General features: G+C 34.0%; 1 protein-coding gene across 1 annotated transcript in view; it reads left to right on the top strand.

Annotated features, from left to right (window-relative positions):
• Positions 1 to 13995, top strand: part of LOC120348684 (sodium/potassium/calcium exchanger 4-like) — a 33172-nt gene extending 19177 nt beyond the window's left edge. The window contains exons 6-18 of the mRNA XM_039418887.2: positions 132 to 216; positions 2082 to 2185; positions 3965 to 4039; positions 4177 to 4256; positions 4349 to 4457; positions 4839 to 4986; positions 5289 to 5557; positions 6161 to 6279; positions 6931 to 7028; positions 7518 to 7684; positions 7807 to 8034; positions 8645 to 8710; positions 9623 to 13995. Coding sequence (XP_039274821.2) covers positions 132 to 216; positions 2082 to 2185; positions 3965 to 4039; positions 4177 to 4256; positions 4349 to 4457; positions 4839 to 4986; positions 5289 to 5557; positions 6161 to 6279; positions 6931 to 7028; positions 7518 to 7684; positions 7807 to 8034; positions 8645 to 8710; positions 9623 to 9769 — 1695 coding nt within the window. The 3' untranslated portion in view covers positions 9770 to 13995. The remainder of the gene's footprint in view (positions 1 to 131; positions 217 to 2081; positions 2186 to 3964; positions 4040 to 4176; positions 4257 to 4348; positions 4458 to 4838; positions 4987 to 5288; positions 5558 to 6160; positions 6280 to 6930; positions 7029 to 7517; positions 7685 to 7806; positions 8035 to 8644; positions 8711 to 9622) is intronic.
• The last annotated feature ends 245 nt before the right edge of the window (positions 13996 to 14240 follow it).

Below are 14240 nucleotides of genomic sequence, written 5' to 3' on the forward strand. Positions count from 1 at the left end.
TTTCAAACTTATAGGTTTTGTATGTTTTCCTGACATTCTTAATCATGCTTGTATCTTTTTTTTATCAATCATTATTGTTGAAATGAACTCACCTACTTATAGTCACCTTCATATATTCATCTTTTTTTCAGAAATTGAAACTTACAGAAGATGTTGCCGGGGCAACTTTCATGGCTGCCGGAAGTTCAGCGCCAGAACTTTTCATATCTATAATTGGTAGGTATTATTTCTCAAAACTGGGCCAAGATGCATTTATAATTTTCATTTCATTTGTCGACTTTTTAATTTTTAAACGATGTTCATAAAATAACTGATGAAAATGAATTAAAAACAAATCTAGTTTTTTTTTCATCTATAATCTATAATCTTCCACAGGTTTTGAGAGTCTTTGGACTGGGTCATAGATCATCAAAGTCGTTAATATCTTGTGTATGATACAACTCATTCAATAACTGTTGCCATAATTGACGTCCAAACTTCCAAGCATGATAGCTAATGCCCAATATTACTCTGAAATTTTGGTGTTTTGAATGAGGTAAAATGAGACCTGTACTACCTGTTATTTGGATCAGAAATTTGCCAATTTTTAAGATAAGAAGCCAACAAACAAAAGTAAAAGAATAAATGCAGTAAATAAAGAATTAAAAAAATCACAGTCTAATATAAATTCAAGTAATCTTCGCAGATGGTACCGAGTGAAGACCTTTGCTCATAGACGATAGACCCTAGAGTTCATGACCCCTGGATGTCCGAGGCCCCAGTTTTTGAAACCCTGATTTATAGCATCGTTTTATAACCAATTATAACTAGTAAATTTTATATAACAGAAACCACTTAGGTATGTAACCCATCAGGTCGTTTCTATTTCATAAATCTTTTTTGAGAATTCAATAATGTGTTCCATATTTTCCATGGTTTCCAATTCAAAATAAATATTAATTTTTTCTAATTATGTCTATCGTCATTAGTAACATATTTAATTTCTATTCCTGATGACAGCTTATTCGCTTTATTTTATTTTGACGGGGTGACATAATTCACATATCAATTCAAGTAGGTAATTAGTGTTCTTATGTTTGTTGCTATAAGGGTATTCAGCTGTTTCTTAGTAACTAAAATTGAACTTGATGGTTCCTTTCGAACATTCTTCTCGGGGCGTTTTTTCCCAGGAGATTCGCGAGTTGTCGCTTAACATTATGTTGTTTTCGTAACAGTCGTGAATAGTTTATACACTGAATCTATGGCAACATGCTATTCCAGTGTTCCATAAATGGCCATACATAAATATATTGAATACAGTCACTTTAACAACTGATAAAATCAATAAGATTATCCTCGAGTTAAGCTTAAACTTAATGATAATCGTATAACTGTCTTAACTTGAATGTCGTCAATCAAAACTCCTTGGAATTAATGTCAATCTTATTAATAAAATTCTTTTTTCTTTGACCTGACCTTTGAGTTTAAAATCAAATACATAGAATGTCACGAGGTCTCCATCAAATATTTTTGATCTTAATATCTTCCAGTTGGGGTAAAAATCTTTTTCTTATAAGAAATATTTCAGACATTTTCTTTCAATATGGCTCTGGACAAGTCACACATGAGCATTTAAAATTGAAATGAGTGTTTCTTGTATGAAGATTGTAAATTATCGATGGGCCCTCAAGATCCCTCGAGGGGCCACGAAGCGGTTCTCATGGGCCATGAGCAAAGCCTTTAACTAGAAATCATTTATGATGACTACATTAATTTATAATTTGAAGTAAATTGACAGTAATTTATTTAATTCTTTGACTGTAATGCTTTCTCTCCCATTTGTCGACTCGATTATTACTGAATGGGGTGCAAAAAATACTAGGGAAGTACAGGAAGGCAGGGGGCCACAAGTGTTAAAAGACTCTGGAACGTCCCTTTTGCCCTTTTTTCAGAGTCATAGACTGGAATATACAGTCTTCACTGTAAATTTCACTTTTGAAATTTCCAACGAGGCAAATGAGAGAATTAACACTCAGAACCCCTGTACTAGAACCATATATGTGAAAAATATTCTCAGATTGACACCAATTTTTTTTCCACAGGTGTTTTTGTCGCTCGGGGAGATGTCGGAGTTGGAACTATTGTCGGTTCTGCTGTTTTCAATATATTGGTCATCATTGGACTGTGTGCTCTGTTCTGTAGTGAGGTAGGATATCTTTTATATATTTATTATTTATGTATTCCGACTATAGCAGCTTCAAACCTGACAGTAGCTGCTTGTTCATAGCCTTGTTTAAAGTGAAATACATCATATAAAAACACTTGCAATTTTTAGGGTTAAAGTTTCTAAGGGCTCTAATGAATTAATGCTATCTGAGTCACAAATTCATTCATTGGTCATTCATTCCGTTTTCGCTCTTATATGCAAAAGAATGTCGAAATATTCCTGACATATTGATCCCACTTTGCATTATTTAGTTTTCTTACGTTCCCTACGTTCAGAACTTTGATGATGCGTCTCATTTTACACACATTTAAGAAATCGCGTTCATCAAAAATTCATGCATCAATACATGAAGTTGCGTAATACAATTTTGTCAAATTTATTTGTGCGTTCTTGTCCAGAATGACTGCCAAGACATACTTCAATTAAGATAATGTTTTAAACATGCAATTATGCAAACATATGTCGGTAATGTGGTATCACATTGAGGCCAAATTATTTTCTCATTGAATGATACGAACGTCAATTTGTGACAATAATTACAATCTTGCTTAGGGCATTTGGAAAATTGAGGTCAAACTTGGGAAATTTTATTTTGAATGAATATTCGAATATCTAATGCGAGTCAAATAATAGATTATCTAATGTTAAGTGGTTCTAAAACTCTCATGACCTTTGGCCCCGAAGACTCTTAATGATCCATGGCATCCCGCTCTCCGATAAAAATACGTTTTTTTCCTTCCAATATGTCTCCATCAGTTATATTAGTAAAAAAGTAGATAAATAAGTCCATTAAAGTCTAAGAATAAAGCAAATCGTTGTAAATTTACTTTAATTTAATGTAGCCATCGTGAATGGTATCTTGAGAGGGCCTTTTCTTGTGGCCCCCTTGCGGCTTTAGAAACCGTGATCTAGTATTTAAAGAGTTGAACTATGAATTAGCATCACAGGTTAAAAATCACAGGCTCAAAACCTTTTCTAAGCACCTCACTCAAGTGGATGTTGGTAAACTTGAAAAATTTGGATCTTTAAAAATAGTGGTTTCTTACATATCGACACCTCAAAACCAAACAGTGCTAAGTCCACTTTTCCGAAAAATGACATTTTTCAATTGCTGATTTTCCTGGACTTAGCTCTACATTTTGGTCTATTTGCCTTATCTCTAGGTGCTCTAGATCTCAAGACAGCTATGGACATAACCCTGCTTTTTTTAGGGCATTTGAGAACTAAACAGAGCTGTGTCTACTATAGTGGACTTAGCTCTGGATAACTGCATTGTAAGTTGGGGCTAAGTCCGTTTTTTGGACATAGCTCCTCTCAAAAAATATAATACAAAGCGCTAAGTCCTTACCAGCCTCTATAATAACATAATAAAGGGGCCCTAAGTCCAATAAAATTGTTTCTGGTCCAGAAAATTGAGAGCCAAAAAGGGTTAAGCCAACCCCCCCAAAAAAAATTGGGGCGGAGCACAAATTTTTTTATACCATCTAAATATGGCCTTCATTGTAACTTTGGTGGACCATAAAAACTAGACATCCTCGATGTAAGGTATTAGAGAAATAAAAAAAAGAAACAAAAAAAAAAAACGTTTTTTGCGTTTTTCTCAAAACTAGAAAAATGGATTCAGCCCAATTTGGATTTCATGCGTCAATATAGTTGGCTGCTTTACAGAGCCTTGTGAGCGTCATGTGATAATAATGTATGAGCAAAAAAAATTTTTGTAACTGCTTATCTTTATCTATATTATTTATTGTATTTTAGGCAGTTCCATTACATTGGTGGCCATTGATGCGAGATTCGTCTTACTACGGAATCGCGATCGCTGTTTTAATTGCAGTAAGTAATTTAGAATGGTACTACAATACATCATTTTTATTCTAGTAATGTCTCTACAGTTATATTTTGTTTCGTCTGAAGAAGTTGTACTATTTTTTTAACGAAGGCTTACAACATATTTACTTTTTGTTTTTTAGGTCATTCATGACAGCTATGTATCATGGTACGAATCACTCGTCATGTTAATTCTCTATGTCGGATATATCCTTATTATGAAGTAAGTTTCACTGTTTGTATTTTATTCCATAGACTCATTTTTTCAGAAGTTGCAGAACTTCAGTCATCTTATAGCTTTTTCTTCATTTTTAGGTTCAATACTTCTTTAGAACGTTTAATTAAAGCGGCGAGAGATAAAACCGTGAAGAAATTACGAGGGAAAAAGCACCGGAAATCAAAAGATATAGACAATAATAGAAAGGTATTTTATTCACCTTATGATACTTCCATGTGTTCTTAGGATAGGATTTCCATATTTGTCGAGGGGAAAAAAGCTGATAAGCTTGATCACATGTCCAACCACGGCCTCTCTTCCAGTGCCAATGCATGTGGGGCTAGCAGTTATGTTAACCACCCTACAACGGGGACGAGTACTGCAATCCCCCACAGGGTTCGTAACTATGATCTCGTCAAGGGTAATCACGATGTTACAGAAAATGTGTTTCTAACGCTTAGCCAACCCCCAAGCCTGGTATTTTATTGAATATGACCCTGTTTATGAAATATTCTATATTTAAGAACATTATTTTAGAAGGTATTTTATCATTTTACCATGGTTATTCACATCGATATTTACTTTTAGGATGCGAGTCCCATGGATAGTCTTGATAAAAAGGACTGCGAGGCGAAACTAATTAAGAAGAGCTCGTCTGATTATCTGGATGCTGAAGCTTCACAGAAAATAAATGGAAATGCAGGAGATAGTGAGGAATCCGCCTTTTTAACTAAAAGTATGTTTATTGTACTCTTTCATTCCCAGTGGGAGCTGAGTTGGATTTCCCAGCTCTCAAGTTCCAGTGTTAAAATTTCAAATTGTTTTTAAGTCGAATGCATCACAGTTCATTCAAAAAATCACAGTTGATTTACTTTGAAATTGCACAAATATTACCTAGTGAAGCATGCAATCGTTAAGGTATCCGACCACTCAGTTTCAAAAACGCTGCATTCCCCCCTTGTTATTATATATTTGAGAATTGTTCTCATGTTTTACCGACATTAGGGAAACATTAAATTTATCCTCGCGTATTTTTAGCTTCAAATGGAAATTCATCCAAATTGGGAAGTGGTGAACCGTTATCTCCATCAGACAAGAAACCAATGAATGTATGTGCAACACAGAACGGTACTTCAGTCGTCGCACAACTTACGCCGATGTCTCCATCGTTGGTTCCGATAGACGAGGTTATTTCTGGTGGTAATCGTCCATTGAGGTTTGAAGACGCTGGACTGAGATTGATGATGTCGAATACGTTCGCACCTAAAACGAGATTACGAATGGCATGCAAGATGATTATCAACGAGGTAAGAGTAATTTACTACTATAGGACTGTGGAATCTGAGAACATATATACTAGACTCGGCATTGAAGAAATCGTTTCTTCGACTCCTATTCCCGACTCCGTGCTAACAATTTTGACATTGACTCTAGTGACTCGGAGTTGTAGAAAAATTTGAATTTAGCGTCCGAACTCGAAAAATATCAAATTTTAATAACAAAAACTTGTTAACAAGGATTTTTGGTTTTTAAATTTAAATGATTCTAAAATAATTTTTCTTTACCAATTTTTGAGTTACTGTAGAAAATTTAGATTCATCATGATACAGAGAGGAGTCCAGCGATCCACCGCACATAATTTGGCGAATGTGTTCCTCTTGCCCAGCGTAATATAGTGTTGGGTGAACGTCTCTAAACCCCAAGTCGCCAGTCCAAATTTGAGTCAATCACTGACGGTTAGTCGAGTACATGTCTGAGTCATTTTATTTTGTTGACTCGAGTTACTTCGAGTCTTTAATAAATGGTGACTCAAGTTTACTCAAGTCGAGTGAATGATCGAGTCAACTGTTGATTTTTCGTTCTAATAATATTAAATTTATTTATCTTACAATTTTCCTTTTCTATCACAGAGGCAAAATTTAGTTGTTGAAAAAAGTACGTCAGACGGAGCACCAAAAAGAGTTTTAGTCAGACGTAAAACAGATTTATCACTGGATGGGATAAGCAGTACGCCAGCTATAAGTGAGAGGTAATACAAAATAATACATTAGAGCATTGTATCGTATTATATTAGTGACCTTTTCTATAAGAAAATGATATGAAACGAAATGAATATTTTAATTGATTCAAATCTTAACGTACAACATTTTTGAATTGTTTTATTTATGAATAGTTTAGAATAATTTTATTTGAATATTTACCATTTTGGGCAATTCAAGTTTTGAAAAAATAATTTTGATCTATTAAAACTAAAAAAATGAAAAAATAATCGAATCACTGTTTATCTGTTACTTTCCTGCATTCCCAAATAAAATTTGAAGTAGGAAATATTAAATATAACCCAGAACTTAGTCACTTTCAACAGAGAAATTCGAAGAAATAATTTTAAAATTGATTAAAATTAAATTTATTAAAGCGGAATACTTGAGATTGAGATATAAATATTTTTTTTTATCGATTGCGTATTTCATCACTGCCAAAAGTAGATTTTATTTCTTTCCATCAAATTTTAAATGCTTGAAATGATGAATTTTAAGATTAAAATATTTGAAATTATTTTCAAATTTGTTATTTATGTTTACTAAATTACGAACTATATTAAATATAACTAATTATTAATTGGATATTCAATTTGTTTCTGGCATCCACCGTTTGTACTAAAACAACTTCAATTTTGTAGGGCAACATCAGACACAGCGGAAGAGGTCAAAAGTATCACCGATCCAGACTCGGACGGTGAATTGAGCAGTTATACTCATCCATTCATTGTACCCAGAGGTATTTTTTCATTCTTTTTTAAAATATGAGGTTTCTCAATTTCAATTGGTTAACTTACTCAGTGCTTGACCCTCTTATATGCGTGAGTGAGTGTTTTAGTATATTAATGACATCCTAATGAAACTATGACCGTAGTTTTTGGCACTGTGGCCCATTGAAGCGTTAGATGTAACTATTGCCATCGCGAGAAGTTTTCGTTATCAAAATTTGATTTTCTCGGAGATAAATAAGAAAGCTGGAGCGTCAACATTTTTTACAACACTCGGAGTTCCGCTTGGAGATCATTGTTATCTTTCTGATGCAAAACGGTTACCTAAGTTTTGAATATTGCATTGGCTTGATGACGGACGAAGCCCTAAATCACCAGTGGTTATGTGAACAAAATGAAGTCCAGCAATCATTTTGCACCCTCACTGTCCGCTGACTGTCAAGTCGACTCGACTTGCAACTGTGTTCTCAATTTTTAATCAAAAAAATTTCTATTTCCAGACAGTGCTGTCAAGTTTTTAAAGTGGATGATCTGCTGGCCGATTAGCTTTCTTTTTTTCATTACTATTCCAAACTGCAGTAAAAAACGTTGGGAGAAATGGTTTATGGTCAGTTTTCTTGTTTCAACTGGATGGATCATGGTCTGCTCATATATTATGGTCTGGATGGTAAGTTGGTTTATTTATTGGACACAAATGGTTCGTTTTGCTAAATTGATGTTTTTGTTGTTGAATAAAATCAATGAATCATATAAGATTGAAATATGTTCACTGGTGTGTTCTTTTTTCAGGGTACAATTTGTGGATATACCCTCAATATACCCGATTCAATTATGGGAATCACTTTTCTTGCCGCTGGGACGTCAGTACCCGATACCATTGCCTCAGTCATTGTCGCAAGACAAGGTCTTGGTGACATGGCAGTCTCAAATTCGATAGGAAGTAACGTCTTCGATATATTACTCGGATTAGCCATGCCTTGGTTTTTGAAGACTGCTGTTGTTTCACCTGGAGAGCTGGTAGGTTTCTTGCATTTGTTAGACACAAAGTCCATGCATTTGAAACTAATACCTTGGTCAACCATACCCGACATAGAATGGTAACCAGGCGAAAGGCTGTAGTGCGCCATAGGATTAAGCCGTCTTATCGGCGCTCCAGACATATTTGTACCAATATGTAGGTAACTAATTCTGTTTGCCTATTTTACATATAGTTGTGTAAAGGGACAGAAGCCTATGGGCAGGGGGTATATTCACTTGGCTAACACAGACAGTCCCCGAACTCATAATAGAACTAAAATAAGGAAAATCGGAATCAAATTATGGCCTAACCCTAACCTGGTACACATACTACGGGAGTGCCGTTTTATCAACTTTCCTCTCCCCTGGATAAATTTGATTTTGCTTTTTTTAAATTCCCTTCCCCTATATTTCATCTAAAATCTTGCTGTTATATTTTAACTCCTGGGAACACTTTTTTTATGCCGTGTAGGAATTTGTTGCAAAATAGATTTATTTGGATTATTGGAATTTGAAATTTATTTTGAGTGCAAAAAAAATCCCAAACCATTCTGATATATTGAACAGACTGACAGAAATTCTTTCATTAATGCATCTAATTTTATTGCAGGTTCAAATAAACAGCAGAGGTTTATTGTGGTCAGTTTTCTTGCTTCTAGCTTCACTTTTCCTTGTGGTAAGTTAATTCAAGTTTCTTTATTTCTATCCTATTTCCTAATCACTTCTGTGAATATGAAGACAATTTATGTAACACTTGATCTTCTGCTTGTGTATGATTGCGCCCAAAATTTGCGCGATACAATTTCCATCGTTTCAATTTGAACAGTGCCAATTTTTAATGGTGTGTGGCGTGCGAAACGAGTTTTTAATTTAATTTAATCCAGTACTTGCGAGCAATTCCAACCTCTTTGCATTGCAAAGCCCATACCTGAGTCCCATTTATTATCTATGAATATGACTCTCAATGCCCTAACAGCTAACTTGTACGAAACGAACAACGCATGTGATAAGATCAACCAAAATTTTTGGGCCCTCCAGAAGTATGTGCACCTCGGGAGCGCCAATTTTTGTGCTTGCAACAATCAGGAAGCCTATGTTAAATAAAAGTACAGCCCGCTTTCACCCAGTTATTTGTATCTGGCCCTCCAGTATTAAAGGTTGCACATCCTGGACTACAACATAAGATATGAATAAAAAGACTGCAAATTTGGTTGATACAATTTTTATTGTTTGAATTTGAATGCATGTTATTATAAGAGTGTCAATTCAGAATGCTATAAATTATAAAGTCGTAATGGTTTTTACACCCGAAGTCTTAGGTCAAATGTCAATTTAAAGACGGCATGCATACCCCAAAATTTTTGTTACTAAAATTCTCTTGGGAGTTCACTTGTAAGTTTTTTATCAACTCAGGCTCAAATTCCCAAATCCACAACCTTGGCTTTTATGAGTGGAAAATGACTGTCATGTATTGCTAATGGAACTAAAACCTCGACATCGTTCTACAAAAATAACAAAACCGTGTTTTGCCATTTTAAAACGTTTCACATAGTATGCTCATTTTGTTATTCATTTTTTTTTATTTCAGATAATTTCCATTCATCTCAACGGATGGAAGCTTACGAGAAAGCTCGGAATTCTTATCATGATCATGTACTGTGTGTTCTTAACCCTTTCACTACTCATCGAGTTTAATGTTTTCTTCGTCGTCAATCTACCGATGTGCAGAGACTGAAAAAATTGTGTTATTGACGAGTTTAAATCTATCGCAGAACAAGCAGAACACTTGTCGGCGTTTGTTACATTTTGTGCAATGATCGGACATATATACCTTGCTGTGATCCACAGATGTCATTCGATAAAGATTAAAGACTTGCAACCAGGAGTACATCTTTTAATTAATAAATTCTAATTAAAAATGTGTGAATAATTTGTATATTATTATTGTTTGATGCCCATATCAACTGGAATTGCTTGGGAACAAAGTTTTTATTGTACAGTCGTACCTGACATTACACCAATAACTAGATAATATTCACATAAACTCAGTTAAAGGGGTCAAATCAAACATTGGTTTGAAAAAAAGCTCGTCTACATTTCTGCAAAATATATTGTCTTATGCAGAATAAATAGAGAAAAGCATTTGTTCTAGTCATTCATGTCACACTTGTTGTACGAGTATCTTATGCTGTTAAGTTTTATATAAAACTGCAATTTTTTCATCTCAAGTATGCTTGTGATTTCATTATGACAAATCTTTTGATATGATTGAGGACAATCGAATATGAATGCGGTACAATAACTAATACATGCGATCTATGCTAAAATTTGTTGTAATAATCAGACCTATCCAAATGACTCCATCTGTGGTTGCAGACTCTTGATAGATAAAAATTTTGACTCTGGTTCCCAACTCAATAGATAACGAACAACAGCTTTGGCTTATCTTTCTTTGATTGTTCATTGAAAATGCTTAGTCAATTTCATGCTTCTTGTGTCTCTTTCAAAAATTTTGAATTTGATTATCACACTTCAGTTTGGAATTTGAACTCTCGACACAGAAGAGTTCGGATTTTTAGATGTTGTGCCCACTGCCCTCACCTAAGGTGTAATAAATTGAGTAGCCAGTACCGAACCAGAAAGATTCAAATTCTTTCAAAATCCTTAGATATCATTGAATACTCGAACAATGCCTTGTTCGAAGCGAAAATTGTGAATAAATAATTTTATAAAAAAATCTATAGGTAGATATTTTTTTCCACAGATCGAACTTTCATGGTTTGGACTATTAAAATAATATGTATATATATATATCAGTTGTGTTATCTATTCTCGCTTGTGTGTGAACGAAAATGGTTATGATTGGGCAATCAGGCTATATAATCTTGGCATTAATCATTGTTTTCCTTACAATCTTCAACGACGTCTAAATTTTGAAACAATTGTCTCCCCTTTAATTATGTAAAAATGAACCATGCATGACGAAAACTACCCAAACAAGGCAAATGAATTTATTTATCATAAAATTTCAAGTGGAATTATATCGCACTACTTGAGAGCTTTTTACTTTGGGACTGTCGGACCTTTGTAACATCCAGTTATGTATTTGCTTGTAAATTTTCATACTTCACTATCCCATTATACTAAGCACTTATTTGAATGATACATGTATCATGCAAGTTTTTCCTTATTTTTTTCTTTATTTTTCAGCAGATTTATTCTTGATTTGGCATGGCCATACGAAAATTTTATTGTACTATACTATACCTATGTTAAAGAGAAGCATGAATCAAGTCAGTAAGGCATCAAACTACCTATGAAATAAAACAAGAAAGCAAATTACATAAAAACAGTTAACTGCTGATTTTTGTTGACAGCATTTGGTTATCATTTTTTGTCCTGATTTCAATTTTAGGGAAAATACTGTGATTTTTTTACATTGTGTAAATATTCTGATTATCACTTTTTTCCTTGTTTTGTTCCTTGCTTGTTTTTTTCTCGTTTCCGGTATACGATACTGATTCTGCTGCTTTTGTGATGCAAATTTTTTTGTCGTCAATTGGAACTGTGTTTCATTAAAAATCTTTTCGAGTTTTGAACCTGATTAGATAACGGATTTTTCTTTCAATTTTTCTGCTACGGAAAAAATATGCCGGTAAATCTTCTCAAAATTTTGAATCCAATTTTTCCCTTCGTGCACAACTAATGAAATAACCGTTAAGTTCTGACCATTTATGATTCGTACATACTAGGCTTGCTTTTTTATCATTTTTATGCATGATTCAATGGTGGCCATTCATGGAGTGTGACAATTGAGGTTCATATCCCTTATTGTAAATACAGATTATTTTGTTATGGTCAATCAAACTTATATCAGAATTGTTTCGAGGATATTACCAATAAAGTCTGATTCAGTATAGTTTGTTTATCCACTGCCGATTATAGGCCGAAGATATTTATGTAATATATTGATATATTATATTTTGATTCGGCCTAGACCAAAAACTTTCTACTCCATCTTCGAACACCAAATCAAATTACTTTAATAAACTGTTAAGAACATTGAATGAACTTAAAACTTTGAGTTTCTTTGGAAAATTCTGACTTATTTTATCTCCATCGAAAGCTCGAATTCCAGCTATTCTTCATATTCTTATGCAGTACAATAGTGAATATATGTGAATATTTTTTTGGATGTGCCATACCAAAGTGTGAAATCAGTACATACTGAATCGAACTAAACACATGCTTCCAATAATTACACATATAATTTACCAGCAGTTACTTTCACATTAAAATCAATACCTTCATTTTAAAATGTATGTGAAAGAATTATAAATGTGATATCACAATGCACATACAGAATTCATTTATGTGAATGTTTTTCACATGTGTCAGTGAGGTGTTTCAATGTCTCATTATACTGTCCAGCTCCAACCATGATTTGACATGAAATTGACTGAGACAGGTTTTGGGCAGAAACCCAGTGTTGGGTCTTTAAACCCAGAGTCAAGTTGAATCACAGGTTATCCAAGTCTCGAACTGAGTTGCGTTTTTTGAGTCATTTTCATTTAGATCACTCAAGTTACTTCGAGTTTTTGATAAATGACTTCAATTCTAACTCAAGTTGAGGTAATGACTCGGGCGCCCCAGTAATCCAGCTAAATTCCCACTTTGTAACCTTTCGCTTTGAAAACATCACTAATCATCAAAAATGTGACCCTGTTATCAAGCACGGACTCTAGTTATCCAATTCATGAGAGTTCGGAATATGTACTCAACTTCGCAGCCCTTGGCACTGCACTCACATATTCCAAATCTACAGAGGTTTAAAAAAAAATTTTCAGTGTTCAATGTTTAAAATTCAGTGTATTTTGTTTCATGCAAAATTGAAGAGTTATGTCGTCTTTACCAAAATGACCAATAAGTATAGGATTTGATTAATTACACTTCTAATGCTGACGTTTGTTTGTATACTATATATATATATATGATCAATTGTTAAAAATATCACAATCGAAAAACAGTGTTCAATATGCCAAAATGCTTCCATTAGTTACAATATAGGAGAAGTTCAGAAGCAACATCCATTTACATTTTTTTACTATGAAATCATTGTAGTGTTTTCAACTTGTATATTAGGGTAATTTTATGCTTCTGTTGTAGTTATAGTAAAAATGACACTCAAACCCTATAGTTTGAAATTATTTTATCAAGTGTGGGCATTGCATGAATCTTTTCCATTATGGGAAGTTTTATGCAGGACCTGTTTCTTGTTATGTGTAAATAAGAAATGCTCAAATGTATGGACATAAAGTGCTCCCAAATGCCATATTAAAGTGTTCCCATGGATCATAACAATAGGTGAAGTATCCACAGAGTAGAACTCTCAAATTCCAGCGACTCTTGTAATGTTCTATTTCTGGAAATATGAAATCGATTGGCCCATCAGTTTCGGAGAAAAGCGATTTTTAACGACAGATACAATAATTTAGCAATACGATCCATAGGCCAAGTTCATTCAGTTTTCAATTAGCAATATTTGGATTTTTCCAAGTTTTAAATGTTCTTTCTGAGTTGATTTAAATTGAAATCCATCATTTTGGAGAAAAGCATACTACAAGTTAAGTTTCCAACCAACCCACTTTCCCCTTAGCGACTCTGTACTGCTTTCTGTGTTATACAAATGATCAATAGGTCAGTTATTTCCAACAGAAAATTTAGGATCTGTCCCTCATAAATAACCTATCCTGACTTTATCTTTTTGGCGAATGACTAGTAATGGCTTCTCCATTTTATTTCCTATAATTTCTTCGATCAAGCCTTTTTGTTCATCTTTTCCTCCTGTCCGATGCTTTAATTTTCACCTGCGATTTGCTTTATTATATGTTGTTATTTTCATTCAATACAAAAATACATATCATAAATATAAACTTGTATTTTTGCTGGATTGCATACAAAGGTATCATTTCATATTATGTAGAGGCTGGGTTATCACCTTGCAAGCGAACGGCCAGGGGACAGATAATTTTACTACGATGAATAGTCATCCTGCGACCCTTCAAGTCGGTGCTCACGGTGTGAGGTTGGAGAAGTTACCATCGATTTTTGACGGCGTTTGTAGGGAAAACTTCAACTCTGTGGGTTGTTAGAGATTCAAAATTTTAACTCCCAAATTCGCGATTACAAAAATTAAGGCGTATGGC

The sequence above is a fragment of the Styela clava genome, chromosome 1, assembly GCF_964204865.1.
Source record: "Styela clava chromosome 1, kaStyClav1.hap1.2, whole genome shotgun sequence".
In the NCBI taxonomy this organism is placed as follows: Eukaryota; Metazoa; Chordata; class Ascidiacea; order Stolidobranchia; family Styelidae; genus Styela; species Styela clava.